This window comes from Labeo rohita, chromosome 5, assembly GCF_022985175.1.
Source record: "Labeo rohita strain BAU-BD-2019 chromosome 5, IGBB_LRoh.1.0, whole genome shotgun sequence".
Taxonomy (NCBI): Eukaryota; Metazoa; Chordata; class Actinopteri; order Cypriniformes; family Cyprinidae; genus Labeo; species Labeo rohita.
Window position 1 is genome coordinate 21,775,914 of NC_066873.1, and position 23,085 is coordinate 21,798,998.

Genomic DNA, 23,085 nt, shown 5'->3' on the forward strand with positions numbered 1-23,085 from the left:
GTTCATATTTTAGTTTCAGTTTCAAGTTTTAGTCATTTTATTGTGTTTAATGAACTTTTTTTCATTTTAGTCTTAGTAATAACAATGCTAAAACTGTTTATAATTTCAATGACTGCTCCCCCGCTGTGTGATCAGGTGATGCCAAGAACAATGTGGCTGAAGAGCAGAAACAGCTTGCCTGGCTTGTCATGGAGACACTCACAGTGCTCTTGCAAGGCTCAAACACCAATGCAGGTAAAGTCCATGGTTTTTGGGCCATGTTAAGTTTTTGGACTTTCTGACTTTGTAATAGGAATTTTTGCAAAACGGAATGAGTTTAGGAAAGGACTACAAGCCGGGACACAAACTCTGATCACCCAAAGCACCACGTGTCAGAATGGTGCCCAGAAGTCTATGGCTCTGATTTTGCTGGGTTTTAAAAGAGGAAATGGCGAGCAGTAGGCTTGGAATTAAACTGACGCAGTAGTTTTGGTCTCACCATCTCTTCCTCTTTAGCTACCTTTTTCAAAATCAGGACTTCATGAAATTTGTTGACCAGAAACTCGGCAGATTTACGCAGTTTTGTAAAACAAAACTGTACACATCTCCCACACCTTGTATAATTGTTTTCTTGATGTTTTTGGTATTACTTTAGTGATGTGTAACAGGAATTTTTCTGTCTCAGACAGATTTTTTTGTACAAAAAAAAAAAAATGTAATCAAAAGTTTGAACTACATAGACAGCAGTGCGACTACCACATTTAAGGCCCAGAAAGGTAGTAAGGACATTGTTAAATTAGTCTATGATGTGACATTAGTGGTTCAACCTTAAAGGAGAGGTCCACTTCCAGAACGAAAATGTACAGATAATGTACTCACCCCCTTATCATCCAAGATGTTTATGTCTTTCTTTCTTCAGTTGTAAAGAAATGTTATTTTTTTGAGGAAAACATTTCAGGATTTCTCTCCATATAGTGGTATTCTATGATGCCATCGAGTTCGAACTTCCAAAATGTAGTTTAAATGCAGCTTCAAATGGTTCTAAACGATCCCAGCTGAGGAAGAAGGGTCTTATCTAGCGCAGCGATCGGTTATTTTTTAAAAAATTGACAATTTATATACTTTTCAACCTGTATGCTCATCTTATCTAGCATGAACTCTGTGTATTCCGGTTCAAGACAGTTTAGAGTATGTCGAAAAAACCGTTTACAGTGTTTACAAAGTGAACATGCAAAGAAGATCAAATACTCTTTACAAAAAAAGGTAAAACAGCGATGTAGGATGATTTTGAAGTTGGAGAATGAAAATGAGTTTTTTTGGCCTACCCTAACTGTCATGAACCGGAATACACAGAGTTCACACAGAGCTAGACAAGATGAGCATTTGAGGTTAAAAAGTATATAAATTATATATACTGTATATGGGATCATTTAGAGGTCTTTGAAGCTACATTTAAACTGCATTTTGGACATTCAAACTCGGGGGCACCATAGAAGTCCACTAAATGGAGAGAAATCCTGAAAAGTTTTCCTCAAAAAACATCATTTCTTTACGACTGAAGAAAGAAAGACATGAGCATCCTGGATGTCAAGGGGGCGAGTAAATTATCTGTAAATTGTTGTTCTAGAAGTGAACTTCTCCTTTAATAATACTTTTCTTCTCCGAAAATACTTTGTGCACAAGGAAAACAAAAATAACAATTCAACAATTTCTTCTCTTCCGTGTCAGTCTTTGACACGCGTTCACAAAAGTACCACAATGCCTGCGTGTGGTACTGCTGAAACAGAAGCTGGTGTTTTGGTGTAGATCCCAGATGTGCCGCTCTTTGCTTACAAGCAGAGGAATAAACGACTATTGAACCATTGATGTCACATGGACTATTTTAACAATGTCCTTCCCACCTTTCTGGGCATTGAACCATGGTAGTTGTCTTGCTGTCTATGCAGGGTCAGAAAGCTCTCGGATTTCATCAAAAATATCATAATTTGTGTTCCGAGGAGGAATGAAGATCTTATGGGTTTTATCCTTAATTTCAAGTCTCAAAGCTATATACAAAGACACAATGTCACAAAAGTCAGTTTTTGATTTCATATGATCTTAAACAAATGTAAGATTGATATTGCTTGTTTTATAACTTTACAGCACACCCCTTAGGCTTTCATTAAAATGGTGTTATTGTACTCCCATTTTCCCTTGTTTTTAAGCACTCAGGGATGAGTCAAAATTCATTTTCCTGCTCTCAAGCCCTGCAGTATTCTCACTCTTTGTGCTGAGTCAGGTCTCTGGTTGAGAAATGCTCTTAACTTCAGCTCTGTAATCATTTCTCTTCTGTATCATGGCTGCTGATAGTCTCAGAATCTCACAGATGCACTCATGCTTTATTTATTGCTAGCCAATCAGATTGGCTTTGTTGCAGAACATGAGTGCGTAATTCCAAATATGGCATTGCTACTGAGGTGATCAGTCATTCCTAAATCTCACTATGGTCTAATATTTACATAAACAATACATTGAAGATATTGCCAAGCTATAAAGTTGATTCTGAAATCCAAAATTGCTCATCTCCAATCTTATATGACACCGAGATGAATTTTTAACAAGAAAATCTGAATCTCTCAGGATTGTTTCGGGAGTTTGGCGGAGCCCGGTGTGTGCACAACATTGTGAAGTACCGTCAGTGTCGCGAACACGCTCTGATGATCATTCAACAGCTGGTGCTGTCACCATCTGGAGATGATGACATGGGTACTCTGCTCGGCCTTATGCACTCCGCACCGTCAACAGAACTACAGCTCAAAACTGACATTCTGCGGGTGAGGCATATTTCTAACTGTGTGAAGAAATCAGTGTGGAAAACAGTAAATATTTGACCGTTTGAAAAAAGTTGTTCAAATAAAGTTCTTAGCAATGCATATTACTAATCAAAAATTAAGTTTTGATATATTTAGAGTAGGACATTTTTATGGAACATGATCTTTACTTAATATCCTAATGATTTTTGGCATAAAAGAAAATCAACCCATACAATGTATTTTTGGTTACTGCTGGTTTAGACTGGTTTTGTTGTCCAGGATCACAATTAACTTCCATCCTTATGATTTCATTTTGAATTCACCTGACATTGTTTGTTGTTTCTCATTAGGCTTTGTTAGCGGTGTTGCGCGAGAGCCACCGCACGCGCACCGTCTTCCGCAAGGTGGGCGGCTTTGTGTACGTGACCTCACTGTTGGTAGCCATGGAGCGTTCTCTCTGTTCTCCACCTGTCAGCGGCTGGGAGAAGGTCAACCAGAACAAAGTCTTTGAACTTCTACACACCGTATTCTGCACTCTAACGGCAGCCATGCGTTACGAACCTGCCAACTCGCACTTCTTTCGCACCGAGATCCAGTATGAGAAGCTGGCCGATGCGGTGCGACTGTTGGGATGTTTTTCGGATGCTAAGAAAGTTGGTCCAGCAACCGTCTTCCCCTCAAACGCCCAACCATTCCAGCGGTTACTGGAGGATGAGATCATACCTGCCGAAAACGTTTGTCCCACACTCAAGCACTGCAGCAAGCTGTTCATCTACCTGTACAAGATGGCCACCGACTCCTTTGACAGGTGTGGATAAATCGTCTTTTTCTTTGTGAATAGAAAGGATCAGCGTGTTTTGGATGTAATATCAGTAATATGGCTGGAAAAAAAAAAAAAAAAAAAAAATGAAATCCCTCTTTTGATTAAGGGAGCAATTTACATTTATTGAGAAATTTTAAGAGGACTTTAGTGACGATGGGCATTTAGAGTAACATATAGTCGAGTACTCTTTACACAAAAAAAGAATTATGTGAAAATTAATGTGTGACATCATACATTTTATATTTTCTTTAATTCACATTCATTATGTCACTAATGACAGTTTCATAATAACTTTGACAAACTGTGATTTCTTAAAAAAAAAAAAAAAAAAAAAAGAAACACTGGTGCACTGGTATTATTTTATATAATATAATGCAATAATAAATAACGTTATATATGAAGCATAAAATATATTAGCATGCAGTTATTTAAAAATAACTTTTCCTATTTTAACTACTTTTTAAAATGTAATTTTGACAAAAGCTGTTCTAATGACAAAGTTGAATTCTTATAGCAGCCATTACTCCAGTCTTCAGTGTCATGTGAAATTACTCAAGTCTTCAGTGTCATCCTTGAAATCATTCTAATATGCTGATTTGGTGCTCAGAACCAAAGAAGATGGGTATATATATATATATATAGTAGTCAACATTTGAAGTGGAAATAAAATAAAATTCTTACATTCACATACATTATATCACTAATGACAGTTTCATAATAACTTTGACAAACTATGCGATTTCTAAAAAAAATAATAATAATAAAAAATACAGTGTGTTAATAAAAACTGTGCACAACTACATTTAAAATTTAAAATGAACAGTCTAAAGGGAAAAAAATAAATTTGTGAAGTAATTAAAAAATTAAAAGCATGTTTGAGCTCACCGAGAGCTTGCATTTTCCAAAAAAAAAAGTAAAAAAAATTAAAATTAGACTACTGCCATCAGGGAAATTATGGCATGTAAAAATGTGTATTCTAAAAAGACTATTTCATTAGTATTTTTTATTTTACGTTTTATATTATGTTTTTATTCAAATATACAATTAAAGGGGTCCTATTATGCTTTTTCACTTTTTGAACTTTAGTCAGTGTGTGATGTGTATCTTTGGGCATAAAAAAGATCTACAAAGTTAAAAATCTTAAAGTCCACTCCAGGAGATATTTCGTTTTTTTTTAAATTCCCTTTTCAAGAACTGCAACGAACGACTCCTTTGGACTACAACGTTTGTTTTCCGCATGCAATGATGTCACAACGCGGTCCATTAGAATATCATTAAAATAAATCCAGATAACGTTAGCTTCACTTATGATGCGAGTGTTTTTTTAAAATGCATAAACTTGCACTAGAATAGGCTAGGCTAATCAGTGATGATGTTTTTGATAATGTTAGGCTGCTTTTAGCCTTATGCTGGAGCTGGTTTGGGGCAATGAAACTAAGTATGTAAATAATTAAATACATTAGCAGGATAATATCATGTATCGCGATCTCGCAGGCTGACGATAGGACCCAGCACTACTGTAGCGAATTACTTACTCACCCTCCATGCATCCTAGGTGTATATGACTTTCAGACGAATGCAATCGGAGTTATATTAATTTGCCTCACACGGCTCCGGGGGGTTAATAAAGGCCTCCTGTATCGAATCGATGCATTTTTGTAAGAAAAACATCCATATTTAAAACGTAAGAATCACTTTAACAGTTGTACACGGAACTTGCTTCTTTGACAAGGGCCGTGGCAGTACTGAAACACTGTCTAAGCTGTTCGCCAATCGCAACGCAGTGGGACAGCTTAACAATCACAACACATTTTGTTTTTTGGAAGGCAGAACCCAGAACTAATTGAGTCGTTTGTGCCAGGCTGGGAGAAATGTATTGTAATAATGTAAATTATGTGAAAAATAATGCGTTTTTTGAACCACCAAGCATGAAAGCATGTTCTAGTACACCACTAAAACAAAATCAAGACTTTGTAAAAGAGCATAATAGGACCCCTTTAAAAATTTGCACTTTAGCCTAATAGAAAATGCAGTCTGCCAGGGTAGTTTATTTTTTTTCGTTTTATTTCCACCAACTACTTGAATGCACCTAAATTTCCTATCATAATGTAAACACGTAGAGTGCCACTGTAAATATTCATTTGTAACAAAAAGGGATTCAGTGAGAAAGAATTCTCCTTGTTTTCTATAACAGGCAAAGACACAAAGAACAAACGGTTTGCGTAGTTTGAATATTGTGTAGTGTTGGAAAGGTTACTTTGGAAATCTGTAATGGATTACAGATTACATGTTACCTTGTTGAAAATGTCATAAGTAGTGTAATGATTTCAATTACTGTATTAAATAATGTAATGTATCCGAATATACTTGATTACTTTTTGATTACTTTTCTAAATTTAAATGTCCAAAAACTTTTTTCAAATTTTCCTAAACTGTTAATCATTTTCAAACATTTAAACCTCTCAACATTTAAAGCAAATTCCTTGATTATTTTATTCCCTATTTGGGGAACCTGTTACATGCAACTAGTTGCTCCCCAACGCTGCTAGTGTCTTACAACTTAGTAGCTGGTGCAGAATGAGTACTCGACTAGTTGACTCTTCATGTTTATCCCTGATCTGCTGACTGCTGTGTAGTTTCCTTTAATGTATCGTTCTCATTAGTCATGACCTTCAGGAGAGATGCAAATGCCTTCACATGCTATCTGAGTGTAGCTGTGCTTTGGGCTCATGTTTGTGTTAGATTTGCATGATCTGTAGATCCTCTAGTGTTCTATGTGCACTGCCCCGATCTGTGTATTCAACAGGAACTAACTGCCTCCCTCTCTTGCTCTTTCTCATTTCTTTGTCTCTTGTAACCTCTGGCATTGCCTGGCTGCACACGCGGGGTGTGTGTGTGGTATGGATCTGCTGCTTGTGTTTGTACGGCTGTGTGAATGTCTGGTCTGTCTTTGTCAATTGTTTGGTCGTGACTCCGCGTGTCCGTGTGTGGGTGAATCGTTGTAGTCGTGCCGAGCAGGTGCCCCCCTGCTTAACTCACGAGACCTCGCTGCCCTCTCCTTGGGGCACGCCAGCAATCGCCAGGAAGAGGTACTGCTTTCTGCCACCTCTTCCTCTTTTCCTTTTTTCATTTTATGTTCTGTGCTTGTCGAGTGATCAGACCTTTTCCCCAGACTTTTTCCCCAGTCTGTTTTATTCTTTCCACCTTTCCTTTGTTCACTTGTTTCACACCTTTCCTTACTGTAATTTGGTTATCTGCAATTATTTGAATATATTGATCCATATTGTACATATACACTAGCATTCAAGTCCTCTACTTTTATGTTTTCAGTGTGAATATGCAACGTACTGCATCAGGCCTGTTTAGGATGCTTTTACTCATCTCCTCCTCTGTCTGATCAGACTGATTGCCGTCTGCAACTTTCGCAACCTCACTTTTCCTCTCCTTGATCATCTCCTTTGACTGTATTTTCATCTTTTTCTGCACCATTTCATCTGCCATTGCTTATCTGTAAAGCTTTGCAGTTGCAAAAATTTCCCCTTCTCTGGTTATGCTGACACTTTTTTTCAGTCCTTTGGCTTTTCGAGCTCTCTGTGGGGATTGTTGATTCATAATTAACATTATATCAAAGCTCTTTTTTTTAAATGACATTTCAGTGCTGTAGTTAAGAGTAAGGACAAAAAAAACCTTTTTAAAAAATATCTCTTTAAGCTTTTGCAGCCTATTAGATTTTATCTGGATAAAACTGCCAAGCCAAAACGTATAAGTGAATTACACTTTCCAGACACTGACACTAAGTGATGAGACTGAGGAGAGCCATTAAGTGATCTTTTCTTTCCCAACAGACACGGCTATCACAGCTCATCCAACTCTGCTCCTGGTAAAGCCCAAACCGACCTAAAGTTGCACATGGGAAATCCGTCCCAGCACTCTTCAGACCCTGTAGTCATCCACCCTGGAGCAGTGTTGGCAGTGCTCGACCTCCTACCCTCCGTTTCTTCTGACACACAGCCTGAGGTATGAGCTGCTTGTAGACATTGGCTCTGTCTCAAAACCTTGTGAGCTGACACCATGTTTGGTGTCTACACAGTCATTAGCCCACATGGAAATGCTTAATGCAAAATTTTAGTCTTGATACGTAGCTAGGAGAGATACTGTAAGAATGTGTTGCTGAGCTTATTAGCATTAAATATGGCTTTTTGATGCTACCTCAAAATTGATTTTTCAACTGGTCAAAAGTTTTAATTAAATTATTTTTTTATTTATTTAGGATTAGTGACTGTAACTTGAAAGAGTTAATGAGTTATGAATTTTAGCATCGTTTTCTGTGTTTCACCTACAGTCAGATGTCAAAGTTAAAGACTGTAATTTATTTAATGCATCCTTTTGGTATTTTGTGTGAAACTTAAAGGCATGTTCCCATTTAAGCTGTATAGGGCCCTATGATTTATGCGATACAGAAAATGCGGACGGAATTTGCGAAATCCAGTCGTAAAAATGAAATTTACTGTATAACTGTCACAGTATTTGCCAAATTTTGGATGAATAAATCAAAAGTAGGTCTGTACACTTAAATCAAAACATGTTGACTAGTGTATGTGAATATTAAGCTGCAAAAATACTATTTAAATATGAATCCTGCATGTTCTGTTTCTCTGTGTGAATGAATGACGCAGACGCACGGTTTTCGTTTACTACACACATACTGAAGCACGCTCGTGATGTCAGCCTCTGACGCCCCAGTATTTAAGTACATTAACACATGAACGTAATCTGCTCTGAGAGTTGTGAGAAAAACTGTCATCATATCATATACATACAAAAACGTAAAGGTCTACACTGCAACCGAACCAAATACCAAAATAAAAGTTCAGTTTAACTTGAAGAAACTGTGACAGAATTATATTACTCAATGTAATGATAGTGCTACTACTACTAAAATTATTATTAATTTTTTATATATATATATAATTTTTATTATTAAATATATATATCAGTTAGAGAAAATTGAGAAAATCAATGGAAAACATAGAATTTGGTAAAAATAAAACTGAATACAAGATTTTCATTAAATTTTTTAACAGCTTGCTGTTAAATTGAGTATTATGATTTCAATTAATTAGACATCTTTTTAAATTAATATTATTAATTTGAACCATTAAAACAGAGTCTAGAAAAATGAAAACAGAATCCAGAAAACTTAAACTGAATTTAGAAAAAAATAAAATGGAATTTGAGAAAGAATAAAACAGATTTCATAAGGGCCTTAGCTGTATCAGCAGCATTTTTGTTATGTTGTTTGCCACGATTACTGCAGAAATGATTACCACGATTTAAGCCACTCCCTGGAGAGGTACAGAGAGTAACTAGAGAATTCCATGCTTACAATGGAGGAATTTGAGGCAGTACAGTATAGTGCCTCATAAACTTCCATTATAAGTATTTTATATTCAGTGTCTTTTTCATTCATTGTGTTGTTTTGTTTTTACAATCTGTGGGACAAGATGAAATTGTATTCTGTGGTAATCAACAGCATCTGTGGCATGCTGATGACATAAATGAATATGTTATAATCCACACAGTCCTTTTAGGGGTGTACCTTCCAAAAAAAACAGGCCTGTAAAAAGCTTGATTTCATTGACCCTTCGCAAAGACCCACCCCACCTAAGTTACTGTTGCCAACAAGTCTGACAAGCTATGGCGCTTTCACACTACACATCATGTTGTCACGCAGTCAAAAGTACATGGCACAGCAAAGAGGACACTGACAACATGCTGACAGACAAGACTGAGCAGGTTGCTTTCGGTATTCAACAAAGTCTCAGCTTTCAAATTTAGTCTGTTTTTAATGTGTCGTGACATCACTGTCACTCAGTTCAAGTAACACGTGAACCAATCATCTCTTCCGCTTTACTAGTTATAGCATGAAATAAACATGAATGAACATCAGAAGTCTTGTAACACCCACGGAAAAAAATAAGTGCACATTATTTTTCAATTTTGTTTGTTGGACAAAATGGCAGATTCAGTGTTATGATTGGTCAGATAGCCCGTCAGTCAAACTCCCGGTGAAAGCTCAGTTGCCTTTTATTTTTCCTTAGACTTGACTAGTAATAGCATGCTGTGTTTGATTGCATGTCAGATTTTTAATGTTAATCTGAGCTGATTGTACTACTGTAAGTGTAAGCTTTGCTCTGTTCCTCAGCATGCTCTGGACCTGCAGCTGGCGGTGGCTAACATCCTGCAGCTGCTGGTGCATTCAGAGAGGAACCAGCAGATCCTGTGTGAGGCGGGTCTGCACTCACGCTTGCTTCAGCGCTGTAGCTGTGCTTTGGGAGATGAAGATCACCCACTCCACCCACCTCTGCAGAGGATGTTTGAGCGACTGGCCTCCCAGGCCCTAGAGCCGATGGTGCTCAGGTGAGTCCAGTTTGCTCAGTTATTTACATAATTAGGAAAATATATAAAAATAAAAGATTATATTATATTATATTGTTCAATACACCGTACACATTATAGTCCACAACTGTGATACAGTTCGAATCAGAGGGCTAGCTCTTTGTCCATTGCATCTCAAAGTCTCAGCAAGATTTTTTGAAGTGATTAATATTTATGAATAATATCTTGAGGAACATGTTTCTGCCCCCAACCTTTTATTGATTGGTCTCCCACATGTGAGCTCTTTTGAACTGATTTTTGTTTATACAAAGGCCAGATGAGTCAGTTCAGATCTGTTTTGCTCCTGGGGCTCCTGCACGATTCGGTCCTTACTGATTTGATCTTATCACAGCTGCATGTTTGCATAAAAAGAAAATGATCAAATTTGACACATCTCAATATTATTCAAAGCTCTCCATGGGTCGTCTGTAAGTCAAACGGATTAGCGATTTCAATTTTCCGCATGGCTGGTCTAACGTGATGGAGGATGCTGACTTACTTCACTACAAAATAAAGCAAAAAAAAAAGCAATTCACTTCATCTCATTTGAGAAATCAAAATCTGTCTTGTATGGTTTAAATGTCATGCGACAGAAAAATCCTTGAATAAATAAATATAATCTTCACCATATTTAAACTAATATATGTATAATATATGCACATATTATTATAATTTATATTATATAATATATTTATATTAAATTTATATAATGTATACATTATTTGTAAATAAATATATAATTATTATTGTAGTTAAAATGATTATTTTTTTTATATATTTTTTAATTACATTTATTTAACATTAATCATTTACATTTGTTGTCTTCTGGATTTCTTAATATGTTGTGATTGTGCTCAAAGAGCAAGCAGTTGTGTGGGTTATTGCTGCCTCTATAAAATGTGTTATGTATTTTCCAGGGAATTTTTACGACTTGGGAATCCACTGAATTGCGGTGCCTGGGACAAAAAGCTCCTGAAGCAGTATCGGGTCCACAAGCCGAGCTCCCTCAGCTATGAAGCTGAAATGCGCAGTAAGGAAAAAAATGAATGCATAAAGGCTGCTAGAGCTGTCACTGTGCTTTTGTGCCGTCCCGTAAACAGTTTGTGTCAGTGTTATGTGGTCTTGTCTCTGTGGTTTCTCTGTGGGCCAGTGAAAGGAGGGACATTACTTCAGGCTTCACTGACTGTGGTCTTTGGTGAAATGCCATCAATCACCATCAGAATCAAACAAAACATTCTCCTTTCGCTCTCCACGGCTCTGCCAGCAGAGAGACGTTCAATTGAACGGGGTTTTGCCGGAGATGAGTTCCCAGCTTCCCTAATTACCAGTGAAATTACTTTTCTCCAAGCTCTCACCATGTCCAGAGAGTCCTTTTTGAACTTGCTAATTTAAAGGTTTTCTGCTTGCTTAGTAGAGCCTCAGAGGAATTGTGCAGTCAGTCCAGGGTCTAGTGCAAGAAGATATTTTTGTTGGTTTTATCCACAGCTGATTACCTCAGAATGAGGTTATTTAAGTTATTTAAACTCTAATTTTAAAAGAGTGAAAAGATTTTGCCAGACAGGAAATTTCCCTCTGCTTCTATAGTATCAGATTTACAACATTCAACACCCACATGCTATTCATACCTTTAGCATTCCGTTTTTGACATCACACTGATGGTTACGCTGCTGTACTCTTTACACAGCAACTTTAGATGAAAGTGAAATGCCATTTATTATATATGAATTCTTAGGGCTTGAAAGTATAGAAAATAGGTGATGACTGTTATTTCAGTTTCGTCTATGTTTATTGTATCTGTCCCTAACAAATAAAACATTAAATAAATAAATGGGGATGTAACGATTATCGTGGTCACATGACGATTTGAAACGATAGGTCTTCTGTTCTAAAATATTCTTTAAAATATATTTAAACTTCTTATTCTAACATAAAAGGTCTTTAGAGTTGTGTTTTGGCACAGTATCTGTCAATTGAACTAAAACCAGAAGCACAATATGGCTTAATCCCTTCATCAAGTCTATTTTCGCTGCGCGTTTCAAAGCGATCAGCTCGTGATCCAGTGTTTTCTGCACCTCAGAACGGCTCGGTTCACAGTTAATCCAGTGAACTTGTTTTTTTGGATGTGCTGTGAGTTTAGCACATGTTTGAGAATGCAACGGCCACCAGTTATGCTTTATTTTTGTGGCAGATGATTACAGCATTTCACTAGATTTGTAGTGAGACGCGTTTGTGAACCTTTTTCATCGAAGCTGGAGTTTCCGTCAAAAGCTCTTCTGCCGTTTCCATCAAAATAAATGCTTTAAAGTGAAGTATGAATTGCTTACAACTAGTAGTTTAAATGAGTAACGTTACTGCAGTCCAAATTCAAAATATCTCTTTCGAGTGTACAATTTAGGAAGGATTGTATTGTAATTTCTCTACTGTAGTTTAAAGCAAAAATAATGTACCTATGAAATATTTATTTTCATTTATTTTACAGTTGTTTTACAGTATATGACTATTACTGTCATTGTTGTTATTATTGTTATTATATTCTAATTTGTTTGGCTTCCTAAAACACCAATGTGAATTAGACTGAGACAGTACATCACAAATAGAAAGAGTTTAGGTACAAGTCAATTTTCTGACTTAAGTTTTCTTAGTTAAGATCATGGGTTGGAGCTCTTAACTTCAAACTCTCAAAGTGCATTAGATAGAGGAATTGAACTGTAAAATGTACAAAATGTTATTTTTTTGTTTCAATTTTTCACTTTTTTTTTTTTTAAATATCGCAATAAATATTATGGACTTAATTTCGCAATATTATCGTATTGTGATATTTTGATATAGCTACATCCCTAATCGAAAACATATATATCTATATAAAATATATATATATCTATATATCTGCAATTAAATGTAAATTCATGTCCCAGTCACATTTTCTTGGTTAAATAAACAGTACTTACACTACCATTGTATCTTTATTGCATTTTTACATCATCAATATAATTAATAGGCTATTCTGTTTATTAAAACCTAAGTATAAATCTAATCAGTTTAGTGTTTTTATGCATCTTGCATTTATTCCAAAATAACTTAGGGCAGTAACAATTTAAACAATATATTTTATTTAAACAATTATATATTTTATTCATGTTCTTTTTAAAGGAGAAGTCCACTTCCAGAACAACAATTTACAAATACTTTACTCACCCCACATCCAAGATGTTCATGTCTTTCTTTCTTCAGTCATAAAGAAATTATGTTTTTTGAGGAAAACATTTCAGCATTTTTTCTCCATATAATAGACTGGTATGGTGCCCCGATTTTGAACTTTCAAAATACAGTTTAAATGCGGCTTTAAACGATCCCAAATGTGGTTGTAAATAATCCCAGCCGAGGAAGAAGGGTCTTATCTAGTGAAATGATCGGTTATTTTCATTTAGGGGAAAAAAAAAAAAATTGAATACTTTTTAATGCCAAATGCTTGTCTTATCTTGCTCTGCTTGGACTGTTTTTGCTCCAGTTTGTGACAGTTAGGGTATGTCGAAACTATTCCATCTCATGTTCTCCCTCAACTTCGAAAATCGTCCTATATCGCTGTTTTACCTTTTTTGTTAAGGGTGTTTGATCTTCTTTGCATGTTCACTTTGCAAAGACTGTGTTGGTACTTCTGCAGTGATGTAGGATGATTTTGAAGTTGAGGGAGAAAATACAATTGGAGTTTTTCGACATACCCTAACTGTCTTGAGCCAGAATACACAGAGTTTAGGGAGAGAAAGGCAAGACGAGTGTTTGAGATTTAAAAAGTATTTAAATAGTATTTTATTTAATGAAAATAACTGATTGTTTCGGTAGATAAGACCCCTCTTCCTTGACTGGGATCGTTTACACCTGCATTTGGGATCGTTTGAAGCCACATTTAAACTGCATTTTGGAAGTTCAAATTGGGGCACCATATCAGTCCATTATATGGAGAAAAATGCTGAAATGTTTTTTTTAACTCCCATTAACACGTATTATATTTTTCATGAAAACTGATTTGCAGAACGCAAATCACATTATTTCTTGAATTAATAGTGTAATACTAAAAGAGCAGTAGAGTTTATGGGACCAGCCTGACTGTACATTTGACCTTTTCCACATCCAGACAGCATGACTCTGTCCATGGAGGGTTTTGGACCAGATAGCGTGTTCACGATTAACGAGGACAACAGCCAGTACCGGATCAGCCGAAGTCTGGTGCGATCGGCTGAGGGCAGCACTGTGCCCCTCACCCGAGTCAAGTGCCTGGTCTCCATGACGACGCCCCATGACATCCGTCTCCATGGATCCTCCGTCACACCCGCCTTCGTGGAGTTTGACACGTCATTAGAGGGATTCGGGTAAGGCTGCCAGCGCAGATCTAGCCTGTATCTTTTGAAGATCGAGATTTGTTTGCACAGTCACCGTTTGTAAGCAGACGTCCATTTAGGCATCGGAAATTCATTGGCTTCAATTCACAATGTGTTTACCAGATAGAGGCGTCAATCAAAAATTTATTTGGTGTTGTGCTTTTAAAAGCTTGACCTAGTTTAAAGCTCACTGAAAAACAGAGACTTGAAATGCGCTTACATCTCCGAACGTATCTCAGTTCAAAGCGCAACAAAGAATCCACACTGAGCCTCCATCTGTTTCTGTTTAACATAATCCCATCAGGGTATGTGCTAAACTGGAAATAACAGATCTTTAATATTTCATCTTTTTCATTAATTATGAAAGCGCAGTGATCATCATTTGTCTTCTTTCCAAATTATTAGCTGCTTAAATGGGAGATTTATGTGTAGGAAATGGGTCAGCGGTTTCGTTTTTGCACCCAGGACGCATAACAGAGACCCGATTGCTTCAATAATATTAGTTGTGCATAGACTGAATTTTGTTAGTCTCCCAGTGGCCTTGTTTTTGAACAATTATGCGGCAGTTCTACAGACTTAAATGCCACAAATTCCCATTAAACCTCCACCGACTGCACAGACAATCCAAATGATGTATCTTTTAAACGTCTTAGCCAGAATCCTCCTGCGTCTTTGAATACTTCCTCCTACATCGGAATAGAACATGCAGCTTAGAATAATTGAAGATGTAAAAAATCACTTGTACTGGCCCACATTTCATCTTGCGAATGCTGACAAAACGCGCACACACACAGCGCGCTCCCCATCTGCCTTCATGAAAAATTCATGTAAACACGTTCCTTATTGGGGCTTGCAGACCAGTCTAATGGTGCTGCCACAGCTGGGCTTAAAGCTTTTTAGGTTATAGAGCATCACACAGAGGGGAGGAGGTGGACATTAACCCCCATACTGATGTTCATAGACTTGTTTTTATGTTTGGATTTTTACAAAATAATTATATTAATATACAATAATATATAATCAGTTTTGCTATTTATATTAATTAAATATTGTGGTATTATATTAATATAATAACAATAATATATTTATAATAATTGTATTGTATTACTGAAATATTTGTTGTATATTTGAATATATATTTTTATTTTATTACTGAATTATTTTTCCAAAAAGGGCTTCTCCATAGTTTTTGTCAGATTTGTCGCCAAATTGAACCCTTCTTCACACGTTTCCTTGTCTGGTGGGAGGTGTTAATGTTTCACTGTTTTTGGGTGGATGCTTGTATTGTTAATGTGATGTGGGATTTTTATTTTGTTATTGCCAGTTTTTTCAATATTAAAATGACACATGAGGCTTCCTTTGTCAGGGTTAATTAGCCTCCTTAGAGACTCGTTTAGCTGCTCTGAGTGACACTGGGATGGTTTTCCGTTTATTTGATGAATGGCTGAATGTTTAATGAAGTATGGATTCGCAGGAATCTTGCATTGGGTGGCACCCATTCACATTATTTACTTTTCTAACATTTCGTAATATCCAGTGTTTGAATAAGGTCCATCAGTGGACGTTTATAATGTTTTGTACACAGTGTAATTCAGTTTTGTTATGGTGAGCACATTCTGTCAGTGTTACATAAGGCGTGACACCCACAAATAAACATCCGCATCTCTTTAAGCTTATGACTGTTTATGACAAGAATAAAATGTGTGAAATGTCTGGCCCGCTGGGATTTCTGTTAAATTGAAATTCATTTATTATTTCCATCTTCTCTCTTCAGCTGCTTGTTTTTGCCCAGTTTGGCCCCTCACAACGCACCGTCCAGTAATGCCAACACATCTGGAGTCAGTGACGGGGCGGTGGTCAGCGGCATGGGAAATGGTATGTGCTCATAAACACACTCTTCCCCAACCCCCATAATTTGCATAACAGCAGCCGGCAGCTTTCTACTCTTTGGAAATCTTTATTAAGATAAAGCCCAAAATATGAAAAAGTATATTAAATTGATGAAATATGCTGTAGTTGTTTGTCCATGATGTACAGCAAACAAGTCATTGTCACACAATAAACCTTGTCTTGGTGACTGAGATCTCAGAATAGGGGTGTGCAATTTTCACAAAAAATAATATCTCGATGTTTTCTAGGAATTTTATCAATAACGATAATTAGACAATATTTTGCTGAGTGTGTTATTGTGCTGGAATATCTTAAGGACTACTGTTTTTATATTTGTCCTATTATGCGTGGTTAATTCACAGCAGTGATAGAAATTAATCTTTTCCAATAAGTTTTAAGTTGATTTTTACCTTTTATGGGCATTTTTACTTTTAAAAATCCATTTTTTTCTAAAAGTGTGCATCATCTTTTGAGTCAAATTCTTACATTAAAGTTGAAATGTTTTCATCTCGATGCGGCGCGGACGTGCCTGAAAAAACCGAGCACGTCGCACCGCTTGCGCATGGCGACCGCGTCGCTTCCGTTATGAGCGTGGCTGCCGCGCATCTTCATTAGAAATAACGAACTTGAGCGCGCAAAAGACATGATATGTGAACGGCCCCTAAAACTGCAATTCATCGACTGGCCGCTAGAGACTGGCTCCAAAAGGGAGTCAATCCCATAGACTCCCCATGTTAAAATGCCCATCTTTACAGCAGAAAAAAAATGTTTACAGCCTGGTACAAAAAAGTGGTTTTGGTCTATATAGCTAATTTTGCCCTTCATGTCAACTGTGAGGTGGTGATTTTTTTTTTTTTTTTTTTTTTTTTTTTTTTTTTAATTCATCCGTTTAAATTATATTAAGCCCTAAAGTTCTGCATAATTTAGGGCGTGGCCACTTGAGTGACAGGTGGATTGCCGCTGCTGTCACCACCGTCGCACTGGGTGGGCGTGGTTTCAGCAACCAGCTCCACCCACACCCCGCCTCTTTGCCCATTTTCGATTATCTGGGAGTGACCTGCAGTGACGTGATTCCAAGATGGCGACGGCCGACTCCTACCCACTAAGAGCTTCAGAAATGCTCTTTAGAAACCTACACGGGTGACGTCACGGACATTACGTTGATATTTTTTACAGTCTATAGCTGCGTTTCCATTACCCATCAAGACGCACAAATTTAAATTGCAAATTGAAAATACGCCTAATGGAAACAATCGAATGGCAATTCGAAAAAGTAATATTTCACAAAACTGTAATGGAAACGGCTTTTTCGCATTTACCAAAATCCGTTGCAATGACATATCGCGAGAGGAACAAATTATGTTTTAGTCGCATAACATCGGTTAATGGAAACGCTGTCATTTCGCAGTAGTCTTTGATCGACATTTATATAATATCGCCAAAGTTTATCTTTGTAATGTAATCTGTAATGGAAATGCGCCTTATGATTCAAACCAGCAGCAAGTGTCAAAAGTTCGTCCACAGTTAAGTAAACGTTGGCATCCTCTTTAAGTTATTTTTGATTGTGCTGTATTGACTGCTTTGGTGAGTTGCAATATGGTAGGGCATTATTTTGATGCTTATCTGAAAAATATATTTATTTTATTTATTGATTTATTTTTTTCTTGCCCCTCCGACTCAAGAGTCAGATCGCCTATGTACACATTGTTAAAACAATTACGATACTATCGCAGATGATACATATTCTGGGGTAGCCAGAAGATCTAAAAAGGGATGAAAAGGGATTAAAGAGACAAAAATAGCATTGGAGTGTTGCCATGGACAATGGTGAATACAATACTGTTGTTATATGATCGACTAATCACAATCAAGTGTTCCAAGAAGCTGTGGAATAAACTAAAATATTGTTTTTAGATTATTGCTAACAGATTATTGCTGTTGAGTTTTTGAGTGAGTTTGAGTTCCCAAACGTGGGATCGTGAAGGAGGGCATAGCAGCTTGACAGAATTTCAGAAGCATCTTGGCTCATGACAGGCGAGAGGTAGAAGGAACAGGAGCACAGCGCTGTGACTGAATTCTTGCAAAGACATTGGAGTCTAGAGGAAAGAGGAAGCACACCGAAACTTGACAGAGCTTGACAGGAATTGTTTGTGTGCCTTTGCTCCTGTTCGAGCGCCACCGGCTCACAGCAGCCCTGAGTGGGCGTACAAGTGCCTATGTAGTATTAATGAGGTGATTCAGGGCTCGCTGCCTCTCCATCTTCCTCCCTTCCTGTCTTTCTTCATTTTGCTGTCTCTCTCTCTATCTCCTTCATCCTCCCCATTTCCTCTTCCTTGTCTCTTCTCTCTCTCTCTCTGTTGAATGGATGATTTCAGTATTTATAGATAGTCTCCTGCATCATATTCTCTGACCTATTTTTGTCGATGACATCATCATTTTTCGCTCAGAGAGTTTCATTCACATCTCCTGCAGTGTAGTTCATTGTTCCTGTTTCTCTTCCAGGGGTTTCCTGGGTTTAGGGAACAAGCCAAAGTGGATTTGTTCTATCTTGTATCTAAGTAGCTTGGGCTACATTTTCAAGAATGTGTGCTTGATGTAATAAATCATTATGTGACGTCCAAGGAGATTTATTCAGTGAGGTTGGTCCCCAAACCAAGATCTATTGAATTGTTATCCTATAATATCCACCTTATTTTTCAATGCGGAAGTAAGCTGTTTTCTGGTAATGTGCGAGACTTCCGGTTCATAAGCCGCCTTTGGGAAATAATGAGAATGATAATGAAGTGCAGTAAATGGTAAATCTGTTTTCACTACAAACCAGTGAGTTCATAATTAAGATAATACAGTAAAATAATATGGTAAGACATGCCAGTTTGCAATATCAAGCAGCAAAACAAGCTGTTTTGTACAGCTAAAAATAGCTGGAAGAGAATGACACTGGAAGCCAGGTACATTAAATTTACAAATGGCTCCACCTGCTCTTACAGGAAGTATAAGGTGGATACACTGCTGTTCCAAAGTTTAGGGTCAGTAAGATTATTATTATTCATGCTTTTTTGTTATTATTCATATATATATATATATATATATGTATGTGTATATATATATATATGTATGTGTATATATATATATATATATATATATATATATATATATATATATATATATATATATATATGATTTTTTTTTTTTTTTCTCAGCAAAGACGCATAAAATAATGTAAGCCCATTTCCACCACCGTATAAATATTTAAAAAAGGTTATTGCGACTTTTTATCTCACAATTCTGACTTTTTTTGTGTGATACAAACTCGCAATATTGACTTTTCAGAACAATTTTTATAATAGTAAGATATAAACTCGCAATTGCGAGTTATAAAGTCAGAATGGCGAGATATAAAGTCACAATGCAGAATTTTTTTTCTTCTCAAAATTGCCTGATATAAACTTACAATTGCGACTCACAACTCTCACTTCTGACTTTTTCTCTCGGAATTGAGAGATATAAACTCACATTTGCAAATTATGAAATTCTAATTTTGAGGGAAAAAAAGACATGTTCTGAGTTTATATCTCGCAATTCTGACTTAATAACTCACAATTGCCAGTTTCTATCATGCAGTTCTTACTTGATTTTTCTGAATTGTGACTATTTCTCAGAATTGCAAGTTTATATCTCACAATTCTGAGACAAAAAAGTCAGAATTATGAGATGTAAACTCGCATTTGAGAGAAGGTCAGTCTGAATTGTGTCCGAAAATTAAAGTCAGAATTGTGAGATTAAAAAGTGGCAATTATCTTTTTAAATGTTTTATTTGGTGGCAGAAACAGGCTTCCATTTAAAATTGATCAAAATTGACAAAAAAAATAAGAGGAATTAAAATATCAAAACATATTAATCAGCAAAGCTGTTTTCAACTTTGATAATAATGAGAAATGTTTCTTCAGCGGCAAATCAACGTATTAGAATCATTTCTAAAGAATCATGTGACACTGAAGACAGTAATGAATGCTAAAAATTCAGCTTTGGTATCACAATAATTTACATTTGAAAACATATTAAAATAGAAATCTTACCGACCCCAATTTTTTTTTAATGGTAGTGTAACTACTATTTTAAAAAAATAAATAAATAAATAAATAAATAAAAGTGCAAAAAGCAATAAAAAGCTATTCTGAGATATAAACTCACACTTGGGAGATCATGCAATTCTGACTTAATTTTTTAGAATTGCGACTTTGTTTCTCAGAATTGCAAGTTTATATCTCAACTCTATAACAACTCTGACTTTATAACTTGCAATTGCGAGTTTATATCTCATAATTCTGAGAAAAAAGTCAGAATTGTGAAATGTAAACTCGCAGTTGCGAGAAAAAATAAATCAGAATTGTGGGATAAAACGTTGCAGTTATTTTTTTTTTATTCAGTGGCGGAAGCGGCTTCCATATAAAACTGATCAAAAGTGACAGTAAAAACAGGACAGTAAAACAGCTGTTTTCAACATTGATAATGATGAGAAATGTTTCTTGAGCGGCAAATCAGCATATTAAAAAAATTACTAAACAATCATATAACACTAAAGATTGAGTAATGAATACTAAAAATTTGGATTTGGTATCACATTAATAAATTACAATAATAAAAAATCTTACCAACCCCCAATTTTTTTAAAGGAAGTGTAACTTTTACCTTAAAAAAGGTAAAAAAAAAAAAAAAAAAAAAAAAAAAAAAAAAAAAGGTATTCTGAAAACCATCAACATTAATATTCATGTAGCATTGGACAACTGTGATTCTTGTGTGTCATTCTATATCCAAATGATGCAAAACAAGAAACTAACTCTTAATATTAAATATCCTCATTTTCATCTCTTCAGGTGAGCGTTTCTTTCCACCCCCATCTGGCCTGAGTTACTCAACGTGGTTTTGCGTTGAGCGTTTCAGCACGCCTCCCCAAAGCCATCCCGTGCGTCTGCTTACGGTGGTGCGAAGGGCCACCTCATCTGAGCAGCACTACGTGTGCCTGGCCATCGTGCTCTCTGCTAAAGACCGATCTCTCATCGTGTCCACTAAGGAAGAGCTGCTTCAGACCTACGGCAAGTATTTCCTACAACTTCCTGTTCTGCATCTTTATTTTCTGTTGATCTCAGCAAAGTTCTAATGATGTGGAATGTTGGTGAATCAGATGATCGTTTCAACCTTTGTTCCTCTGTATGTGGAACTAAGTCAGCTTGAATTAAAAAACAAATCTAATACAAAATGACTTTCAAAATGCTGTTGTTTGTAAACACACAAAAAATTAACTATTTTAAATAATTAAAATATTAATTTAGCTTGTTGTCACCATGCTTACTGTATGTTTGTGGGCAAACCAATGCTAGACAATTAAGCCATTTTAATGTAGGCTTTAAGAGCCGGTTTCTTCTGAAATTCAGAGGAAAAGTTCCTTTGTCTGTGGTTAGTGACGTGACATCATTTCCTCTTTCCCCTCACAGTGGATGACTTCAGTGAGGAGTCCTCCTTCTATGAGATCCTGCCCTGCTGTGCTCGCTTCCGCTGCGCTGACCTCATCACCGAGGGACAGTGGCACCACCTGGTGTTAGTTATGAGCAAGGGAATGCTGAAGAACAGCATGGCAACTCTCTACATCGATGGACAGATGGTCAGCATGGTCAAGGTGTGGCTCAACTACCGATGTAGAAAACTTTATGAACTAATGGGGAACTGTGGTATTATTGTTTATTTTTATTTTATTTCTCTGCCCTCTTTTAAAGGTATAGTTCACCCAAACATGAAAATTCTGTCTTTAATTACTCACCTTCATGTCGTTCCAAACCTTCGTTCATCTTCGGAACACAAAAGATATTTTGGATGAAATCGAAGAGCTTTCTGACCCTCCATAGACAGTGACGCAACTGACACGTTCAAGGTCCAGAAAGATAGTAAGGACATTGTTAAAATAGTCCATGTGACATCAGTGGTTCAACCTTAATTTTATAAATAAATTGTTGAATTAAGTCACAAAAAGTATTCTCATAATTTCATAAAATTAAGGTTGAACCGCTGATGTCACATGGACTATTTTAATGATGTTCTTACTACCTTTCTGGGCCTTGAATGTGGTAGTTGCGTTGTCTATGCAGGGTCAGAAAGCTCTTGGATGTCATCCAAATATCTTAATTTGTGTTCTGAAGATGAACAAAAGTCTAATTAATGACAGAATTTTCATTTTTGGGTGAACTGTCCCTTTAAGGAAAGAAGTGTTTTTCTTCTTAACACCACTTCCCAAGACTACTGTTAAATAATATATCTTTAAATTAAAAGTCATTATTGACCTGCAAGCCAATAAGGTCACACTCACGTCTGTTGTTTCTCATTGTGGTTGTCGTTGTAGCTGCACTATGTTCACAATGCTCCCGGCGGCTCTGCCTCCGCAAATCCACCTGTGGTGAGCACGGTGTACAGCTACATCGGTACGCCACCAGCCCAGCGCCAGCTCTCATCTCTGGTCTGGCGTCTGGGGCCCACTCACTTTCTGGAGGAGGTGCTGCCTGCAGCCAGTGTGGCTGCCATCTATGAGCTGGGACCAAATTATGTAGGCAGTTTCCAAGCTGTTTACCTGCCATGTGAGTACCTGATGTGTCACTCTGAGGTGAATAATAAGGAACTGAAAAGATGTTTGATTTTAAAAGTAGATGTCTATTGTAAATTTAATGGCTGTTGTACTGATTAAATGTTTTATTTTGTGCGTGTCATATACTGTACCAAAACGCAGGCATTTGCTTCTGTA

The 23,085-nt window shown here is 36.6% G+C and overlaps 1 protein-coding gene across 6 annotated transcripts in view; it reads left to right on the forward strand.

Annotated features, from left to right (window-relative positions):
* wdfy3 (WD repeat and FYVE domain containing 3) overlaps nucleotides 1–23,085 on the forward strand; it is a 96,215-nt gene that overhangs the window by 35,507 nt on the left and 37,623 nt on the right. For 5 of the 6 annotated variants that reach the window (XM_051108965.1, XM_051108967.1, XM_051108962.1 and 2 more), the window contains exons 10-21: nucleotides 136–234; nucleotides 2,599–2,792; nucleotides 3,122–3,579; nucleotides 6,600–6,683; nucleotides 7,440–7,611; nucleotides 9,800–10,014; nucleotides 10,950–11,062; nucleotides 14,165–14,399; nucleotides 16,183–16,283; nucleotides 21,173–21,391; nucleotides 21,791–21,972; nucleotides 22,690–22,921. In XM_051108965.1, the coding sequence (XP_050964922.1) occupies nucleotides 136–234; nucleotides 2,599–2,792; nucleotides 3,122–3,579; nucleotides 6,600–6,683; nucleotides 7,440–7,611; nucleotides 9,800–10,014; nucleotides 10,950–11,062; nucleotides 14,165–14,399; nucleotides 16,183–16,283; nucleotides 21,173–21,391; nucleotides 21,791–21,972; nucleotides 22,690–22,921 (2,304 nt within the window). The remainder of the gene's footprint in view (nucleotides 1–135; nucleotides 235–2,598; nucleotides 2,793–3,121; nucleotides 3,580–6,599; nucleotides 6,684–7,439; nucleotides 7,612–9,799; nucleotides 10,015–10,949; nucleotides 11,063–14,164; nucleotides 14,400–16,182; nucleotides 16,284–21,172; nucleotides 21,392–21,790; nucleotides 21,973–22,689; nucleotides 22,922–23,085) is intronic. The other variant, XM_051108966.1, reaches the window with a different exon arrangement.